General features: G+C 54.2%; 1 protein-coding gene across 1 annotated transcript in view; it reads left to right on the forward strand.

Moving 5' to 3' along the window:
- Positions 1–21,309, forward strand: part of LOC147091144 (calmodulin-binding transcription activator 1-like) — a 126,216-nt gene that overhangs the window by 50,931 nt on the left and 53,976 nt on the right. Inside the window, exons 3-5 of the mRNA XM_085977613.1 lie at positions 8,445–8,512; positions 9,704–9,839; positions 12,291–12,362. Of these exons, the coding sequence (XP_085833739.1) occupies positions 8,445–8,512; positions 9,704–9,839; positions 12,291–12,362 (276 nt within the window). The remainder of the gene's footprint in view (positions 1–8,444; positions 8,513–9,703; positions 9,840–12,290; positions 12,363–21,309) is intronic.

Consider the following 21,309-nt stretch of genomic DNA (forward strand, 5'->3'; position numbering starts at 1 on the left):
ATCACAAAGTTTTCCCCAAATCTGGGTGTTCAGTCTTAAATTGAAATGACAATTGAAAAATATTGATCCCTGTAACGTGTTGTGAACTCAAAGTGCCAGATGTTTAAGTGACATTCGCAGGTCGGGAGTCCAAGGAATGTTCACACAGTTTAATCAGCTCACAACTGAAAACAGGACTCAAAGACCTCAAAATTTGGTTGCTTTGCACCTCCCGTTAGTGGGCGCCTCCAACGCCTCCCGCGAAATTCAGCGGGGGGTTAGCGGCGGCGGTAACCATTCGCGTGCTGCGCCGCTGGCGATGATGTCATCGCCGTGCGCAGCGCTCTGCTCGCCCCCCTACCGCAATCTTTGGGAGCGCCCCCTGACTTACCGCCGGACGCTTTGACCCCCCAGTCCTTTGACCCCCCCCAGTCCTTTGACCCCCCCAGTCCTTTGACCCCCCAGTCCTTTGACCCCCCAGTCCTTTGACCCCCCAGTCCTTTGACCCCCCAGTCCTTTGACCCCCCTGTCCTTTGACCCCCCTGTCCTTTGACCCCCCTGTCCTTTGACCCCCCTGTCCTTTGACCCCCTGTCCTTTGACCCCCCTGTCCTTTGACCCCCTGTCCTTTGACCCCCCTGTCCTTTGACCCCCTGTCCTTTGACCCCCCCTGTCCTTTGACCCCCCCTGTCCTTTGACCCCCCTCAGTCCTTTGACCCCCCTCAGTCCTTTGACCCCCTCAGTCCTTTGACCCCCCCAGACCTTTGATCCCCCAGTCCTTTGACCCCCCCCAGTCCTTTGACCCCCCCAGTCCTTTGACCCCCCCCCAGTCCTTTGACCCCCCCCAGTCCTTTGACCCCCCCCAGTCCTTTGACCGTAGCTCCTTCCCGTCAGTGATGATACTGGGAGAGCTCAGTTTACGAGACTGTCAGTGCTGCATTAAAGCTTCAGCTTCAGCTTTCTGCGGTTTTACCAACATACCCTGTTGTGTGTTCCTGAAATCTGCTGCCTTCTGTTGTCGAAATGGCGTGTGGAGGATGAGCAGCGAGCAGGGATTGCTCAAATAACAGAAATATGAGCAATGCTTAAAAAAACGTTAATTTGGGGAATTTGGTTCATAGAAACATAGAAGATAGGAGCAGGAGTCGGCCATTCGGCCCCTCGAGCCTGCTCCGCCATTCAATGAGATCATGGCTGATCATCCAAATTCAGTACCCTGCCCCTGCTTTCTCCCCATATCCCTTGATCCCTTTAGCCTTAAGAAATATATCTAACTCCTTCTTGAATATATTTAATGAATTGGCCTCCACTGCCTTCTGTGGTAGAGAATTCCACAGGTTCACCACTCTCTGGGTGAAGAAATTCCTCCTCATCTCTGTCCTAAATGGCTTACCCCTTATCCTTAGACTGTGACCCCTGGTTCTGGACTCCCCCGCCATCGGGAACATCTTTCCAAACCTAGTCTGTCTAGTCCTGTTAGAATTTTATAAGTTTCAATGAGATCCCCTCTCATTCTTCTAAACTCCAGCGAGTATAAGCCCATTCGACCCAATCTCTTCTCATACATCATTCCTGCCATCCCAGGTATCAGCCTGGTGAATCTTCGCTGCACTCCCTCCATGGCAAGAACATCCTTCCTCAGATAAGGCGACCAAAACTGCACACAATACTCAAGGTGTGGTCTCACCAAGGCCCTGTACAACTGCAGCAAGACATCCTTGTTCCTGTACTTGAATCCTCTCGCTATGAAAGTCAACATACCATTTGCCTTCTTAACCGCCTGCTGCACCTGCATGCTTACCTTCAGCGACTGGTGTACAAGGGCACCCAGGTCTCGTTGCACTTCCCCTTCTCCCAATCTATTGCCTTTCAGATAATAATCTGCCTTCCTGTTTCTGCCACCAAAGTGGATAACCTCGCATTTATCCACATTATACTGCATCTGCCATGCATCTGCCCAATCACCCAACCTGTCCAAATCATACTGGGGTTTCTCTGCATCTTCCTCCCAGGAAGGGAGGAAAAAGAGTGGGAGAGCAATAGTGGTAGGGGATTCTATAGTAAGGGGAACAGATAGGCGTTTCTGTGACCGTAGACGTGAATCCAGGATGGTTTGTTGCCTCCCTGGTGCCAGGGTCAAGGATATCACTGAGCGGCTGCAGGGCATTCTGGAGGGGGAGGGTGAACAGCCAGAGGTCGTGGTCCACATTGGTACCAACAACATAGGTAAAAAGAGGGATGAGGTCCTGCAGCAAGAATTTAAGGAGCTAGGTGGAAGATTAAAGAGCAGGACCTCAAAGGTTGTAATCTCTGGATTACTCCCGGTGCCACGTGCTAGTGAGTATAGGAATAGGAAGATAGAACAGATGAATGCGTGGCTAAAGGGATGGTGCAGGAGGGAGGGCTTTAGCTTCCTGGATCACTGGGTCTGCTTCTGGGAAAGGTGGGACTTGTACAAGACGGACGGTTTACACCTGAACCAGAGGGGGACCAATATCCTTGCGGGGAGGTTTGCTAGCACTGCTGGGGGGGGTTTAAACTAACTTGGCAGGGGGATGGGATACAGAGTGGAACTATAGTAGGGGGTGATTTACAGCCAAATACGGAGGAAAAAACAAGTCAGCTGGGAAGGCAGAGCAAATATGTGGAGGCAAAAGGGAATATGGCAAGGCTGGAAGGCATTTATTTTAATGCAAGGAGTCTTGCAAATACGGTGGATGAACTGAAGTTGTTGCTGAACACATGGGAGTACGATATTGTTGCTATCACGGAGACATGGTTGAGGGAGGGTCAGGACTGGCAGCTCAATATTCCGGGGTATAGAATCTTCAGGCGAGACAGAGGGGGGTGTAAAAGGGGAGGGGGTGTTGCAATATTAATTAAGGAATCAATTACTGCTGTAAGGAGGGATGATATATTAGCGGGTTCCTCTAATGAGGCCATATGGGTAGAACTTAAAAACAAAAAGGGGGCAAGCACTTTGCTGGGTGTGTACTATAGGCCCCCGAACAGTCAGGGGGAGATAGAGGAACAGATATGTAGGCAAATCTCAGAGAAGTGCGAAAATAATAGGGTAATAATAGTGGGGGATTTCAACTTCCCCAATATTAATTGGGATAGTCAGAGTGTGAAAGGCTTAGAGGGTGCAGAATTCTTAAAGTGCATCCAGGAGAGCTTTTTGAGCCAACATGTAGAAAGTCCTACAAGAGAGGGGGCGGTACTGGACCTAACTGTAGGGAATGTAGCCGGGCAAGTGGTGGAAGTGTCAGTAGGAGAGCATTTTGGCGACAGTGACCATAATTCGGTGAGATTTAAGGTGGTCATGGAAAAAGACAAAGACGGCCCGGAAATAAGGGTTCTAAATTGGGGAAAGGCCGATTTTAATATGATAAGGCAGGATCTGGCCAAAGTGGACTGGGAGCAGCTACTTATAGGAAAATCCACATCAAAGCAGTGGGAGACTTTCAGAAGGGAAATAGAGAGAGTACAACGCCAACATGTTCCTGTAAAGGTCAAGGGTGGGACCAACAAGCAAAGGGAACCTTGGATGACAAGGGATATACAAAAATGCATTAGGAGAAAAAGGGGGGCTTTTGGCAGTTACAAAAGACTAAAGACGGAGGAAGCCCTAGAGGAGTATAAAAAGTGCAGGGGCATACTTAAAAAAGAAATTAGGAGGGCGAGGAGGGGCCATGAAATAACACTGGCGAGCAAAATAAAGGAAAATCCTAAGATGTTTTATAAGTATATTAAGGGCAAGAGGATAACCAGGGAAAAGGGTAGGGCCCATTAGGGACCAAAGTGGCAATCTGTGTGTAGAGCCAGATGATGTAGGCAGGGTTTTAAATGAATTTTTTGCATCTGTGTTCACTATGGAGAAAGACGATGTAGACATAGAAATCGGGCAAGGGGACTGTGACATACTTGAACATATTAGCATCGAGAGGGAGGAGGTACTAGCGGTTTTAGCAGGCCAAAAAGTGGATAAATCCCCAGGCCCGGACGAGATGTATCCCAGGCTGTTGTGTGAGGCAAAGGAGGAGATTGCAGGGGCTCTGACACAAATTTTCAGAACCTCTCTGGCCACAGGGGATGTACCAGAGGACTGGAGAACAGCTAACGTAGTACCATTATTCAAGAAGGGTAGCAGGGATAAACCAGGGAATTACAGGCCAGTGAGCCTAACATCTGTGGTCGGGAAATTATTGGAAAAAATTCTGAGGGACAAAATTAGTCTCCACTTGGAGAGGCGAGGATTAATCGGGGATAGTCAGCATGGCTTTGTCAAGGGTAAATCATGTCTGGCCAATCTGATTGAATTTTTCGAGGGGGTGACGAGGTGTGTGGATGAGGGAAATGCTGTGGATGTGGTTTACATGGATTTCAGTAAAGCTTTTGACAAAGTCCCGCATAGGAGACTGGTCAAGAAGGTAAGAGCCCATGGGATCCAGGGTGCCTTGGCGCGTTGGATCCTAAACTGGCTGAGTGGCAGGAGGCAGAGGGTGATGGTCGAAGGTTGCTTTTGTGACTGGAAGCCTGTGTCCAGTGGGGTACCTCAGGGATCGGTGCTGGGTCCCTTGTTGTTTGTGAGCTACATAAATGATTTGGATGAGAATGTAAAAGGTATGATCAGTAAGTTTGCAGATGACACGAAAATTGGTGGGGTGGTAAATTGCGAGGAGGAAAGCCTCAGGCTACAGGACGATATAAACGGGTTGGTCAGATGGGCGGAAAAGTGGCAAATGGAATTTAACCCTGAAAAGTGCGAGGTGATGCATTTTGGACGGACAAATAAGGCAAGGGAATACACAATGAGTGGTAGGACCCTAGGAAGTACAGAGGGTCAGAGGGACCTTGGGGTACATGTACATAGATCCCTGAAGGCAGCGGAACAGGTAGATAAGGTGGTTAAAAAGGCATATGGGATACTTGCCTTCATTAGCCGAGGCATAGAATATAAGAGCAGGGAGGTTATGATGGAGCTGTACAAAACGCTGGTGAGGCCACAGCTGGAGTACTGTGTGCAGTTCTGGTCGCCTCACTATAGGAAGGATGTGATTGCTTTGGAGAGGGTGCAGAGAAGATTCGCCAGGATGTTACCTGGGATGGAGCGCCTCAGCTATGAAGAAAGACTAAACAGGCTGGGGTTGTTTTCCTTGGAGCAAAGAAGGCTGAGGGGGGACCTGATTGAGGTGTACAAAATGATGAGGGGCATAGATAGGGTAGATAAAGAGGAACTTTTCCCCTTAGTAGGGGGGTCAATAACAAGGGGGCATAGATTCAAGGTAAGGGGCAGGAGGTTTGGAGGGGATTTGAGGAGGAACTGTTTCACCTAGTGGGTGGTTGGAATCTGGAACTCACTGCCTGAAAGGGTGGTAGAGGCAGGAACCCTCATAACATTCAAGAAGCATTTGGATGAGCACTTGAAATGCCATTGCATACAAGGCTATGGACCAAATGCTGGAAAATGGGATTAGACTGGACAGGGATTGATGGTCGGCGCAGACACGATGGGCCGAAGGGCCTCTTTCTGTGCTGTATAACTCTATGACTCGATGACACACACGCCCACCCAGCTTTGTGTCGTCTGCAAACTTGGAGATATTACATCTAGTTCCTTCGTCTAGATCATTAATATATATTGTGAATAACTGGGGTCCTAGCACCGATCCCTGCGGTACCCCACTAGTCACTGCCTGCCACTCGGAAAAAGACCCGTTTATTCCAACTCTTTGCTTCCTGTCTGCCAACCAGTTCTCGATCCAAGTCAGTACCTTAACCCCAATCCCATGTGCTTTAACTTTACACGCTAATCTCTTATGCGGGACCTTATTGAAAGCCTTCTGAAAGTCCAAAGACACCACATCCACTGGTTCTCCCTTATCTATTCTACCAGTTACATCCTCAAAAAATTCCAGTAGATTAGTCAAGCACGATTTACCTTTTGTAAATTCATGTTGACTTTGTCCGATTCTGTCACTGTTTTCCAAGTGCTCTGCTGTTACATCTTTTATAATGGACTCTAGCATTTTCCCCACTACCGATGTCAGGCATACTGGTCTATAATTCCCCGTTTTCTCTCTACCACCTTTTTTGAATAGTGGGGTTACATTAGCTACCCTCCAATCCATGGGAACTGTTCCAGAGTCTATCGAGTTCTGGAAGATGACCAGCAATGCATCTACTATTTCTAGGGCCTCTTCCTTAAGTACCCTGGGATGTAGATTATCAGGCTCTGGGGATTTATCGGCCTTCAGTCCCGTCAATTTCCTTAACACCATTTCCCTCCAAATACTGATTTCATTCAGTTCCTCCCTCTCATTAGACCCTATGTTCCCCGGCATCTCTGGGAGGTTATTTGTGTCCTCTTTTGTGAAGACAGAACCAAAGTATGTATTTAATTGGTCAGCCATTTCTTTGTTCCCCATTATAAATTCCCCTGATTCTGACTGCAAGGGACCTACGCTTGACTTCACCAATCTTTTTCTCTTCACATATCTATAGAAGCTTTTACAGTCAGTTTTTATGTTCCCGGCAAGCTTACTCTCATACTCTATTTCCCCCTCTCTTCATTAATCCCTTTGTCCTCCTTTGCTGAATCCTAAACTGCTCCCAATCCTCAGGTTTGCTGCTTTTTCTGGCCAATTTATTTGTCCTCTCCTTGGATCTTGTGCTATCCCTAATTTCCCTTGTTAGCCAGACAGAACAAAACTTTAAAACTTCAAACTATGTTGAGAATGAAAATGTGATTGGGGAAAGCCACCTTAAACCGAAATATTTCTTGAAGTTACTAAAAGCACCTCAGTGTCAGCAGAGCCGCCTACGGCTGTTTCTCGCACCCTGAGCTTTAAATGAAAACCAACCTTCAGAAACCAGTGCGTCGTACACGAGACTTTCACAAGGCTTTCCCACTGGCTCAGTGAATTGATTCAGTGAGTAACTCGGGCCTTGTTGACCAAAGGTGACTCCAGGGCTGACTGCCAGTCTTGCAGTTGAGATATTACAATTGGCCCTGGCAGCCTGGGTCAGGGAAGGAATGGTCTGCCGGAGGGGTTGCTCGTGATCAGCGACGGCTGTCTCCTGCTGGAAGGGAACGTGTGGACATTGGGTGGGTGGGGGGGCGGGGGGGGAGCCTGGGATCTGGTGACCAAACCGACTCTGTCTGATGGGCATGGAAGGTGGGCATTTGGGTGGGAAGTGGAGGGCGGGTGTGTCGGCCTGTCTAGGAGCGCGAGGAGGCAGAGAAGCAGATCATTTGCTCCAGATAGTATGGCACGTCGAAAGACAAATCAGATCCACAGTGCGTCATTCTGCAGGTAGCTCTCTGGGAGTCGAGAAACTCCAGGATGATTTGGACAGGTTGGGTGATTGGGCCGATGCAGTATAATGTGGATAAATGTGAGGTTATCCACTTTGGTGGCAAAAACAGGAAGGCAGATTATTATCTGAATGGCAATAAATTGGGAGATGGGGAAGTGCAACGAGACCTGGGTGTCCTTGTGCACCAGTCGCTGAAGGTAAGCATGCTGGTGCAGCAGGCGGTTAAGAAGGCAAATGGTATGTTGGCCTTCATAGCGAGAGGATTCGAGTACAGGAGCAAGGATGACTTGCTGCAGTTGTACAGGGCCTTGGTGAGACCGCACCTTGAGTATTGTGTGCAGTTTTGGTCGCCTTATCTGAGGAAGGATGTTCTTGCCATGGAAGGAGTTCAGCGAAGATTCACCAGACTGATACCTGGGATGGCAGGAATGATGTATGAGGAGAGATTGGGTCGATTGGGCTTATACTCGCTGGAGTTTAGAAGAATGAGAGGGGATCTCATTGAAACTTATAAAATTCTGACAGGACTAGACAGGCTAGATGCAGGAAGGATGTTCCCGATGGTCGGGGAGTCCAGAACCAGGGGTCACAGTCTAAAGATAAGGGGTAAGCCATTTAGGACTGAGATGAGGAGGAATTTCTTCACCCAGAGAGTGGTGAACCAGTGGAATTCTCTACCACACAAGGCAGTTGAGGCCAACTCATTAAATGTATTCAAGAAGAAGTTGGATATATTTCTTAAGGCTAAAGGGATCAAGGGATATGGGGAGAAAGCAGGGACAGGGTACTGAATTTGGATGATCAGCCATGATCGCATTAAATGGCGGAGCAGGCTCGAGGGGCCGAATGGCCGACTCCTGCTCCTATCTTCTATGTTTCTATGACATGGGGTGGGTGGGGGGAGCCTGGGATCTGGTGATCAAACCGACTCTGTCTAACGGGCATGGAAGGTGGGCATCTGGGTGGGAAGTGGAGGGCGGGTGTGTCGGCCTGTCTCGGAGCGTGAGGGGGCAGAGAGGCGGATCATTTGTCCCAGATAGTACGGCACGTTGAAAGACAAATCAGACCCACAGTGCGTCATTCTGCAGGTAGCTCTCTGGGAGTCGTGCGTGTGACTGACTGACTGGGATGTGATTCTTATTTTCAGGAGATAGCATCCTATTTGACAACATTTGAGAAACACGACGAGTGGCTTTCAGGCGCTCCTCGAACCAGGTGAGCTGCTTTAGCAATTGCAACTGAACGCGCGGAACTGTGAGCAAGTGGGAGAGCATGTTGGGGACGGGTTCTAGGAACGGCACGATACCCACTGTACAATATCATTCCTGTGTGTAAGAAGGGTTTCTGATTTGGATCCATTTTCTGGAGCACTCTCCTGAACTGAAGAGGAAAGAAAATAACCAGAGTGCTTTTTATACATTTTTGCATGACGTTCTTCCCTCTTCCTCTCAGCCGACTCTCGCTGGGCTACAGTCTTATGGTTACTGCCAGTACACGATCTAAAAGAAAGACTTGCTGTTACACATCCTCAGGACGTCCCAAAGTGCTTTACGCCAGTGACAGATTTTTGAATGATAGAGAGATTTTTGAACGATAAGGAAGTCGAGGGTTATGGGGAGCGGGCAGGGAAGTGGAGTTGAGGCCAAGATCAGATCAGCCATGATCTTATTGAATGGCGGAGCAGGCTCGAGGGGCCGAATGGCGGAGCAGGCTCGAGGGGCCGAATGGCGGAGCAGGCTCGAGGGGCCGAATGGCGGAGCAGGCTCGAGGGGCCGAATGGCGGAGCAGGCTCGAGGGGCCGAATGGCGGAGCAGGCTCGAGGGGCCGAATGACCTACTCCTGCTCCTACGTCTTATGTTCTTATGGACTGGAGTCACTGTTGTAGGGAAACGCGGCAGCCAGTTTGCACACAGCAAGCTCCCACAAAGAGCAGTGAGCCGATAATCTGTTTTTGTGATGTTGGTTGATGTAAGTGGCTGTTGTTGAGGTGTGAGACCAGACGGTGGGCATTGGAAGGTTACTAGATGGCAGTGTCCGTCCCAGCCCAGCCTGTCGTAGCTGACGTCTGTAAATGAGCATCTTCCAGCAGGGTCGGTGGCTCAGGATCAGGAGCACGAGCCCTGGCTGTTGTCTTCCACTCGATGCCCCAAAGGGTTTCCGCTGCTCCCTGGCGAAGCCCAGCTGTCTCCGCACATTCCTGACACAGAATCTGCTTAGTCCATACTTCGCTGACCAGTCAGCAGGGAGCTGGTGTTTGGACTTATAGCTGATGTTACTGGCTGCTGGAGATTGCTGTGGGTGAGTGTTGCAGGAGATGCCTTTGTTCTGCTGTATTTGTGGCACCTCTCGCTCAGTGCTCAGTGTAAAGCCGTGTGACTAATGGTTTGATTGCCTGCTCTTCCCCAGGCCGCTGAATGGCTCGATCATCCTGTACAACAGGAAGAAGGTGAAATACCGCAAAGACGGCTACTGTTGGAAAAAGCGGAAAGATGGGAAAACAACAAGAGAGGATCACATGAAGTTGAAAGTCCAAGGGATGGAGGTGTGTGGAGATACATGTGGAGCATTGCCTTTTCCAGTTACAGAGGGAGCTTTTTTGTAATTCATTCTCGGGATGTGGGCGTCCCTGGCAAGGCCCAGCATTTATTGCCCATCCCTAGTTGCCCTCGAGAAGGTGGTGGTGAGCCGCCTTCTTAAACCGCTGCAGTCCGTGTGGCGAAGGTGCTCCCACAGTGCTGTTAGGGAGGGAGTTCCAGGATTTTGACCCAGCGACGATGAAGGATCGGCCGATATATTTCTAAGTCAGGATGGTGTGTGACTTGGAGGGGAACCTGGAGGTGGTGGTGTTCCCATGCGCCTGCTGCCCTTGTCCTTCTAGGTGGTGGAAGTTGCAGGTTTGGGAGGTGCTGCCGAAGGAGTCTCACTGCCCAAACCCATTTTAATACTGTTACTCAGCTTATTGGTACCAGTGACAGGGGACCCTGGTGTCGTAACACAGCCACTTCTCAGAAATGCTGCTAAGGACAACAATGTCCAGAGCTATTTGTTAATGCCTTTTTCTTCCAACCCTTTCTTCCCCCAAACCGCCCCCCCGGATACCTTCCTGACGGATTTTTATTTCCCCCCCTCCCCAGTGCAGTGAAGCTGAGGCTGATGTTGGTATCCCTACCACAGCTAACGTAGCACAGGCTGGGTGGGGGGGGGGTCAAAGCTGGCACCGTGTGCTCTACATAGCCCAGTGCAACCCCTGGTGGTGCCTTGCCTGCTGAGTCATTGGGCGAGTGTGTGTGCTGTTACCGAGAGTCACTGCAGGATCAGGTCAGCGATTCACTGTTTGGGTGACTGGGCAATGTGCTGCTCTCTGCTGTGGGAGCTGGGTTAGAATCCAGACCGGACGGATGTGCAGGAAATCTCAACTCAGCTCATTGAGAGGGCCTGCACGGAATGCACACGGGGCAGTCTCCTGACTCTCCCATAGGCCCTGGTGAGCATGAACAGTACAGAGGTGCCCGTAGTGTGGCACAGTTTGACAACCAGCCAGTAGTCTCACTCAAATAACAAACAACCTGCATTTATATAGCGCCTTTAATGTAGTAAAACGTCCCAGGGCGCTTCACAGGAGCGATTATCAAACAGAATTTGACACCGAGCCACAGGAGGAGCAATTTGGACAGGTGACCAGTAGCTTTTAAAGAGCATCTTAAAAGGAGGAGAGAGAGAGGTTTAGGGAGGGAATTCCAGAGCTCGGGGCCCAGGCAGCTGAAGGCACGGCCGCCAATGGCGGAGCGATGGAAATCGGGGATGTGCAAGAGACCAGAATTGGAGGAGTGCAGAGATCTCGGGGAGGTTGTTGGGGCTGGAGGAGGTTACAGAGATAGGGAGGGGTGTAGGGGCTGGAGGAGGTTACAGAGATAGGGAAGGTTGTAGGGCTGGAGGAGGTTACAGAGATAGGGAGGGTTGTAGGGCTGGAGGAGGTTACAGAGATAGGGAGGGTTGTAGGGGCTGGAGGAGGTTACAGAGATAGGGAGGGTTGTAGGGGCTGGAGGGGGTTACAGAGATAGGGAGGGGTGTAGGGCTGGAGGGGGTTACAGAGGTAGGGAGGGTTGTGGGGCTGGAGGGGGTTACAGAGATAGGGAGGGGTGTAGGGCTGGAGGGGGTTACAGAGATAGGGAGGGGTGTAGTGGCTGGAGGAGGTTACAGAGATAGGGAGGGTTGTAGGGCTGGAGGAGGTTACAGAGATAGGGAGGGGTGCAGGGGCTGGAGGTGGTTACAGAGATAGGGAGGGTTGTAGGGCTGGAGGAGGTTACAGAGATAGGGAGGGTTGTAGGGCTGGAGGAGGTTACAGAGATAGGGAGGTTTGTAGGGGCTGGAGGAGGTTACAGAGATAGGGAGGGTTGTAGGGCTGGAGGAGGTTACAGAGATAGGGAGGGTTGTAGGGCTGGAGGAGGTTACAGAGATAGGGAGGGTTGTAGGGGCTGGAGGAGGTTACAGAGATAGGGAGGGTTGTAGGGCTGGAGGAGGTTACAGAGATAGGGAGGGGTGTAGGGCTGGAGGAGGTTACAGAGATAGGGAGGGTTGTCGGGGCTGGAGGAGGTTACAGAGATAGGGAGGGGGGAGCGAGGGGCCATGGAGGGATTTGAAAGCATGCATGAGAATTTTGAAATAGACGGGAAGGGACGTGCATGCTGCAGCATGAAATAGGCCCACTTTCCTGAGATCAGGCCGTGCTGAATGTAGGATTGCCACTCCCTGCCGAGGAAGGGACAGGGCCTCTACGTTGTGTATCTCACAACAGAAACCCTAGGCAGAGGGCCATGAGGGCGGTAACCTGCACGCTCCGTGTACATAGGAGGGGAGAGGACCTTACAAAGCAGCGAATTTAACGTTGCAAATATTAGGCGTCTCCTGATGTGTCCCTGACTCAGCACACGAGCTGCTGAGATTGTGGGATGGTGCGAGACAGACTGACCCTTTCCCTCGCCTCTCTCCACAGTGTCTGTACGGTTGTTATGTACACTCTTCAATTATCCCAACATTCCACCGGAGGTGCTACTGGCTGCTGCAGGTAGGAAACCAAATCCGCGGTTATAACCCCACGGCAGCTCTCCCTGTACAAAGGGAGCAGCTTCAATACGCTCTGGGAAATGGGAAAAGTCAAGTGCTTCTGTGAGGATGATGAGAGACTGTTCTCCGTTCTTGATAGTGAGAGAAAATTGTTACACACCAGTGTCCTGGAGATTTATAAATGACCACAGCATCTCCGTCACAGGCATGTGTGGACATGGCAGTAATGCCCTTCACGGTGGAAGAGTGGGCAGTTGAATGGGGTGAGGGGTCAGTGGGGGGTTGGGGTACGGGGTGAGGGGTCAGTGGGGGGTTGGGGTACGGGGTGAGGGGTCAGTGGGGGGGGTTGGGGTACGGGGTGAGGGGTCAGTGGGGTGTTTGGGGTATGGGGTGAGGGGGTCAGTAGGGGGGTACGGGGTGAGGGGTCAGTGGGGGGATGGGGTAAGGGGTGAGGGGTCAGTGGGTGGGTACGGGGTGAGGGGTCAGTGGGGGGTTGGGGTACGGGGTGAGGGGTCAGTGGGGGGGTTGGGGTACGGGGTGAGGGGTCAGTGCGGGGGTTGGGGTACGGGGTGAGGGGTCAGTGGGGGGGTTGAGGTACGGGGTGAGGGGTCACGGGGGGTTGGGGTACAGGGTGAGGGGTCAGTGGGGGGGTACGGGGTGAGGGGTCAGTGGGGGGTTGGGATACGGGGTGAGGGGTCAGTGGGGGGTTGGGGTACGGGGTGAGGGGTCAGTGGGGGGGTACGGGGTGAGGGGTCAGTGGGGGGTTGGGGTACGGGGTGAGGGGTCAGTGGGGGGGTACGGGGTGAGGGGTCAGTGGGGGGCTGGGGTACGGGGTGAGGGGTCAGTGGGGGGGTTGGGGTACGGCGTGAGGGGTCAGTGGGGGGTTGGGATACGGGGTGGGTATTCGGACGGTTAGGGTACGGGGTGAGGGGTCAGTGGGGGGTTGGGGTACGGGGTGGGGATTCGGACGGTTAGGGTACAGGGGCTGGATGCAGTGGGGGGTTGGGGTACGGGATGGGTATTCGGACGGTTAGGGTAGGGGGGCTGGATGCAGTGGGGGGGTTGGGGTACGGGGTGAGGGGTCAGTGGGTGGTTGGGGTGAGGGGTCAGTGGGTGGTTGGGGTACGGGGTGAGTGGTCAGTGGGTGGTTGGGGTGAGGGGTCAGTGGGTGGTTGGGGTGAGGGGTGAGGGGTCAGTGGGTGGTTGGGGTGAGGGGTCAGTGGGTGGTTGGGGTGAGGGGTCAGTGGGGGAGTTGGGCTGAAAGCGCAGCTTTGTTTCAGTGCCAGAGAGGGTTTGCTAATTTACTGCTCTAATTATTTACAAGGCAACTTGACCTTATTTAAAAATAAATAGTTTGTGTATTTATGGACACACTATCTGGAAGGAACTGCTCGCTGAAACCACCAAAGACTCATTTACTGCCGGATGGAGGGAGTCGGGAGCTGCAGGATCCCGGTTAATTCAAATTGAAGCTCCCGAGATGGCCCAGCAAATCTGTTCATTCAATAGCTGACCCTGTCCGGACCCTGCGAGACCCCGGCTGGACCCTGCGTGACCCCGGCTGGACCCTGCGTGACCCTGGCCGGCACCACAAGACCCCGACCAGACCTCGTACAGTCCCCCAAGACTCCCAGGGCAGGTACAGCACGGGTTAGATACAGAGTAAAGCTCCCTCTACACTGTCCCATCAAACACTCCCAGGGCAGGTACAGCACGGGTTAGATACAGAGTAAAGCTCCCTCTACACTGTCCCATCAAACACTCCCAGGGCAGGTACAGCACAGGTTAGATACAGAGTAAAGCTCCCTCTACACTGTCCCATCAAACACTCCCAGGGCAGGTACAGCACGGGGTTAGATACAGAGTAAAGCTCCCTCTACACTGTCCCATCAAACACTCCCAGGGCAGGTACAGCACGGGGTTAGATACAGAGTAAAGCTCCCTCTACACTGTCCCATCAAACACTCCCAGGGCAGGTACAGCATGGGTTAGATACAGAGTAAAGCTCCCTCTACACTGTCCCATCAAACACTCCCAGGGCAGGTACAGCACGGGGTTAGATACAGAGTAAAGCTCCCTCTACACTGTCCCATCAAACACTCCCAGGGCAGGTACAGCATGGGTTAGATACAGAGTAAAGCTCCCTCTACACTGTCCCATCAAACACTCCCAGGGCAGGTACAGCGCAGGTTAGATACAGAGTGATGCGCTATCAATTACTCAAAAGACTGAGGTTAAGCGAGTAACTAACAGGCTTTTATTAACAAGAGAATGAAGGTGTGCCTCGAGTGGTCGACCAGTCCAGAATACAGAGGGACTGTGGAGCAGTCACCTTTATACCTGGACTCGTGGGAGGAGTCAGCCGAGGCATGTACAGACATGTACACAGTGGAATACAAACAGTGGTTTACCACATTCACCCCTTGTTTAAAAATGAGTCCGGCGGGGTGAAGTGTATTAAAAGTTTGTGTATTGGAGTCTCTCCGGAGGTCTTGTCTGCCGCTGTGATCGACGTGGCGACGGCAGGGGTAGTGACGCTTCCGGCGTCGAGTCCCGCGTAGGCTGGGGCACTGGTGTGTCGTCCTAGTGGGTGTCGAGCGGGTCGCGGGGCCCAGGCGTGCCGTCTGCTGGGGTTGGATATTGGATCGTGGGGGGGGGGGGCGGGGTGGTAGTGGGTAGTGAGTTACTGGGGCCCCCGAGGGTGCGAGGTCTCGTATGGAGACTGTGTCCTCCCGCCCGTCCGGGTACGCAATGTAAGTGTACTGGGGGTTGGCGTGGAGGAGGTCGACCCTCTCGACCAGGGGGTCCGTTTTATGGGTCCTCACGTGTCTTCTCAGTCGGACCGGCCCTGGGGACGTCAGCCATGGCGGTAGCGATGTCCCCGATGTGGACTTCCTTGGGAAGACAAACATTTTCTCATGAGGGGTGGCGTTAGTGGCAGTGCAGAGCAGTGACCGAATAGAGTGGAGCGCATCGGGGAGCACATCCTGCCAGCGGGAGGTCGGAAGGCCCCTAGACTTTAAGGCTAGCAGGGCGGCCTTCCAAACTGTCGCATTCTCTCTTTCCACCTGTCCGTTCCCCCGGGGGTTGTAACTGGTGGTCCTGCTTGTGGCAATACCCCTAGCTAGCAGGTACTGGCGGAGTTCGTCGCTCATAAACGATGAGCCCCGGTCGCTATGGATATAGCTGGGGAAACCGAACAGGGTGAAGAGGTCGTTCAGACATTTAATGACCGTGGCACTGGTCATGTCCGGGCAGGGATGGCGAACGGGAAACGGGAGTACTCATCAATAATGTTGAGGAAGTACACATTACGGTCGGAGGAGGGGAGAGGCCCTTTAAAATCAACGCTCAGGCGCTCGAAGGGGCGAGTGGCTTTTATCAGGTGAGCCCTGTCTGGTCTATAAAAGTGCAGTTTGCACTCAGCGCAGACTTGGCAGTTCCTGGTCATGGTCCTGACCTCCTCAATGGAGTAAGGCAGGTTGCGGGCCTTGATGAAGTGGAAGAACCTGGTGACCCCCGGGTGGCAGAGGTCATTGTGGAGGGCCCGCAGTCTATCGATCTGCGCGCTGGCGCAGGTGCCACGCGATAGAGCATCTGGGGGTTCATTGAGCTTCCCAGGCCGGTACAAGATCTCGTAATTGTAGGTGGAAAGTTCGATTCTCCACCTCAAGATCTTGTCGTTTTTGATTTTGCCCCTCTGCTTGTTGTTAAACATAAAAGCAACTGAACGCTGGTCAGTGAGCAGGGTAAATCGTTTTCCGGCCAGGTAGTGCCTCCAATGACGCACAGCCTCCACAATAGCCTGGGCCTCCTTCTCAACAGCGGAGTGTCTGGTCTCCGGGCCCTGGAGGGTTCGTGAAAAGGCCACGGGTCTCCCCGCCTGATTAAGGGTAGCAGCCAGGACAAAGTCGGACGCGTCGCTTTCCACCTGGAAGGGGATGGATTCGTCCACTGCGTGCATGGTGGCTTTGGCAATGTCTTCCTTGATACGGTGGAAGGCTAAGCTGGCCTCTGCCGTCAAGGGAAAAGAGGTGGACTTGATCAGCGGGCGGGCCTTGTCCGCATAGTTGGGGACCCACTGGGCGTAATAGGAGAAAAACCCTAGGCACCTCTTCAGGGCCTTGAGGCAGTGGGGCAGTGGGAGTTCCATAAGGGGACGCATCCGGTCGGGGTCGGGACCGATGACTCCGTGTTCCACAACACAGCCAAGGATGGCGAGGCGGGTTGTGCGGAATATGCACTTCTCCTTGTTATACGTCAGGTTCAGGAGTTGGGCGGTGCAGAGGAACTTTTCGAGGTTTGCGTCATGGTCCTGCAAGTCATGGCCGCAGATGGTCACATTGTCCAGATATGGGAAAGTGGCCTGCAACGCATTTTGCTCGACCATCCGGTCCATCTCCCTTTGGAAGACGGAGACCCCGTTGGTGACGCCAAAGGGAACCCTAAGGAAGTGATAGAGGCGGCCGTTTGCCTCAAAGGCAGTATACTGGCGGTCCTCAGGGCGGATAAGGAGCTGGTGGTACTCTGATTTCAGGTCAATGGTCGAGAAGACGCGGTACTGCGCGATCTGGTTGACCATATCAGCTATGCGGGGGAGTGGGTAAGCGTCCCAGGGCAGGTACAGCACGGGTTAGATACAGAGTAAAGCTCCCTCTACACTGTCTCATCAAACACTCCCAGGGCAGGTACAGCACGGGTTAGATACAGAGTAAAGCTCCCTCTACACTGTCCCATCAAACACTCCCAGGGCAGGTACAGCACGAGTTAGATACAGAGTGAAGCTCCCTCTACACTGTCCCGTCCCAGGGCAGGTACAGCACGGGTTAGATACAGAGTAAAGCTCCCTCTACACTGTCCCATCAAACACTCCCAGGGTAGGTACAGCACGGGTTAGATACAGAGTAAAGCTCCCTCTACACTGTCCCATCAAACACTCCCAGGGCAGGTACAGCACAGGTTTGATACAGAGTAAAGCTCCCTCTACACTGTCCCATCAAACACTCCCAGGGCAGGTACAGCACGGGTTAGATACAGAGTAAAGCTCCCTCTACACTGTCCCGTCAAACACTCCCAGGGCAGGTACAGCACGGGTTAGATACAGAGTAAAGCTCCCTCTACACTGTCCCATCAAACACTCCCAGGGCAGGTACAGCACGGGTTAGATACAGAGTAAAGCTCCCTCCACACTGTCCCATCAAACACTCCCAGGGCAGGTACAGCACGGGTTAGATACAGAGTAAAGCTCCCTCTACACTGTCCCATCAAACACTTGATGTGCAAACAAAGTGTCAGCTGTGGTTCAGTGGGAAGCACACTCGCCTTTGAGTCAGAAGGTTGTGGGTTGAAGTCCCACTCCAGGGACTTGAGCACATAAGGCTAGGCTGACGCTCCCAGTGCAGGACTGAGGGAGCGCAGCACTCTTGGAGGTGCAGTACTGAGGGAGTGCTGCACTGCCGGAGGGGCAGTGCTGAGGGAGTGCTGCACTGTCGGAGGTGCAGTACTGAGGGAGCGCCGCACTGTCGGAGGGGCAGTATTGAGGGAGCACCGCACTTTCGGAAGGGCAGTACTGAGGGAGCGTTGCACTGTCGGAGGTGTAGTACTGAGGGAGTGCCGCACTGTCGGAGGGTCAGTACTGAGGGAGCGCTGCACTGTCGGAGGGGCAGTACTGAGGGAGCGCTGCACTGACGGAGGGGCAGTACTGAGGGAGCGCCGCACTGTCGGAGGGGCAGTAGTGAGGGAGCGCCGCACTGTCAGAGGGGCAGTACTGAGGGAGTGCTGCACTGTCAGAGGGGCAGTACTGAGGGAGTGCCGCACTGTCAGAGGGGCAGTACTGAGGGAGCGCCGCACTGTCGGAGGGGCAGTACTGAGGGAGTGCTGCACTGTCAGAGGGGCAGTACTGAGGGAGTGCCGCACTGTCAGAGGGGCAGTACTGAGGGAGCGCCGCACTGTCGGAGGAGCAGTACTGAGGGAGTGCCGCACTGTCAGAGGGGCAGTACTGAGGGAGCGCCGCACTGTCGGAGGGGCAGTAGTGAGGGAGCGCCGCACTGTCAGAGGGGCAGTACTGAGGGAGTGCTGCACTGTCAGAGGGGCAGTACTGAGGGAGTGCCGCACTGTCGGAGGGGCAGTACTGAGGGAGCGCCGCACTGTCGGAGGAGCAGTACTGAGGGAGTGCCGCACTGTCAGAGGGGCAGTACTGAGGGAGCGCCGCACTGTCGGAGGGGCAGTAGTGAGGGAGCGCCGCACTGTCAGAGGGGCAGTACTGAGGGAGTGCTGCACTGTCAGAGGGGCAGTACTGAGGGAGTGCCGCACTGTCGGAGGGGCAGTACTGAGGGAGCGCCGCACTGTCGGAGGGGCAGTAGTGAGGGAGCGCCGCACTGTCAGAGGGGCAGTACTGAGGGAGTGCTGCACTGTCAGAGGGGCAGTACTGAGGGAGTGCCGCACTGTCGGAGGGGCAGTACTGAGGGAGCGCCGCACTGTCGGAGGAGCAGTACTGAGGGAGCGCCGCACTGTCGGAGGGGCGGTACTGAGGGAGCGCCGCACTGTCGGAGGGGCAGTACTGAGGGAGTGCTGCACTGTCAGAGGGGCAGTACTGAGGGAGCGCCGCACTGTCGGAGGGGCAGTACTGAGGGAGCGCCGCACTGTCGGAGGGGCAGTACTGACGGACTGCCACACTGTCGGAGGTGCCACACTGAGGGAGTGCTGCACTGTCGGAGGGGCAGTACTGACGGACTGCCACACTGTCGGAGGTGCCACACTGAGGGAGTGCTGCACTGTCGGAGGTGTCCTCTTTCGGATGAGACGTTAAACTGAGGCGCCGTCTCAGGTGGATGTAAAAGATCCCACAGCACTATTTCGAAAAAGAGCAGGGGAGTTCTCCCTGGTGTCCTGGGGCCAATATTTATCCCTCAACCAACATAACAAAAACAGATGATCTGGTCATGATCACATTGCTGTTTGTGGGATCTTGCTGTGTGCAAATTGGCTGCCGTGTTTCCTACCTTACAACAGTGACTGCACTTCAGAAAGTACTTCATTGGCTGTAAAACGCTTTGAGATGTCGTGAAAGGCGCTGGAGAAATTAAGTCTTTTCTTTCTGGGTCTGCAGTAATGATGCTCCAATCAGTCTCGGAGAGAGGGGGAGATCGGCCAGGGTTCCTGCTCCTTCCTGCTGTTCGCTGTGAGGATCTGTCTTCTCGCTCATTCTCTGGGCTCACGGACAAAGGGCCACTGGGATGAGGAAGGAGGAGTCACTCGGCATCTTCCGAGCCTATTTCCAGCAAGGAGTCAAGACCTTCAGAGCGGGGGGCGGGGAAAGGATTTTATAAAAATCACACAATGTTAAACACTTAATTTTTGGAAGGGAGAAGGAGTGTAATCTATACACGGTGATTGCAGTTAATTTGAAACGTTTCATTTGGATGGACAATCTTTTGTTTAAAATGATCACAGGACACATTCTCTCCTGTCTTGAAGCCACTGGCTCGGGAGGGAGGGCAGGTTCCACAGTGCTGACTGGATTTGCTGCAGTCAGGAGGTCACAGGATAACTACACATGAGTTCCTGGAACCAAGAGGGGACCCAGGCACAGGGTGGACAGAAGGTAGTGGGAGCATTAATCTTCATTTCCCAGAAATCTTTGGAAACGGCAGTTTTGCCAAAGGATTAGAGGGTGGGAAATGTTCAGGGAAGGGCAGAGGATCCCAGAGCTGGTGGGCTGTGGCTGCGGGGGCAGAACAACTGGGAGAAGCGAGTGTGCAAGGGCTCCAGGTGCAGGGAGCTGAGCCACGAGCTCTGGCCATATTCGGGGTCTCGCTGCACTGCTGCCCCACAAGAACAAACTGTTCCACATTCCCAGCATGGTGGCTTTCCTCAAACTCTCACAGATACTGCTCCTTATCCAAATCCAGACTACCGTAAGTCCTCTATCTCGCCCACCCACCCCAGTTAGACCTACTATCACTGCAGTGCCCACCCGTACCCCGCTTCGCACTGTGCCCCCCGTACCCAAACCCCGTACTCTGCTCCCCGCTGTGCCCCCCTACCCCGCTGTGCCCCCATACCCCACTGTGCCCCTGTACCCCGCTCCCCGCTGTGCCCCCCTACCCTGCTGTGCCCCCCTACCCTGCTGTGCCCCATACCCCGCTGTGCCCCCATACCCCGCTGTGCCACCGTACCCCGCTCCCTGCTGTGCCCCCGTACCCCGCTCCCCGCTGTACCCTGCTCCCCGCTGTGCCCCCGTACCCCACTCCCCGCTGTGCCCCCGTACCCCGCTCCCCGCTGTGACCCCCGTGCCCCGCCCCCCGCTGTGCCCCTGTACCCCACTCCCCGCTGTGCCCCCGTACTCCACTGTACCCCGCTCCCCGCTGTGCCCCCGTACCCCACTCCCCGCTGTGCCCCCCGTACCCCGCTCCCTGCTGTGCCCCCCGTACCCCGCTCCCCGCTGTGCCCCCCGTACCCCGCTCCCCGCTGTGCCCCCCGTACCCCGCTCCCCGCTGTGCCCCCGTACCCCGCTCCCCGCTGTGCCCCCCGTACCCCGCACCCCGCTGTGCCCCCCGTACCCCGCTCCCCGCTGTGCCCCCGTACCCCGCTGTGCCCCCCAGACCCCACTCCCCGCTGTGCCCCCATACCCCGCTCCCCACCGTACCCCGCCCCCGTACCCCGCTCCCCACTGTGCCCACCGTACCCCGCTCCCCACTGTGCCCCGCTCCCCGCTGTGCCCCACTTACCCCGCTCCCCGCTGTGCCCCCCGTACCCCGCTCCCCGCTGTGCCCCCTGCTCCCCCTCTGCCCCCCATTCCCCGCTGTGCCCCCCGTTCCCTGCTGTGTCCCCCCGCTCCCCGCTATGCTCCCGCTCCCCACTGTGCCCCTGTACCCCGCTTCCCACTGTGCCCACCGTACCCCGCCCCCATACCCTGGTCCCTGCCCTGCCCCCTTTAGCATGTGTTC

Source organism: Somniosus microcephalus, unplaced genomic scaffold (assembly GCF_052327205.1).
Source record: "Somniosus microcephalus isolate GS21.2 unplaced genomic scaffold, FLI_Smic_1.0 unresolved_chr4, whole genome shotgun sequence".
NCBI lineage: Eukaryota > Metazoa > Chordata > Chondrichthyes > Squaliformes > Somniosidae > Somniosus > Somniosus microcephalus.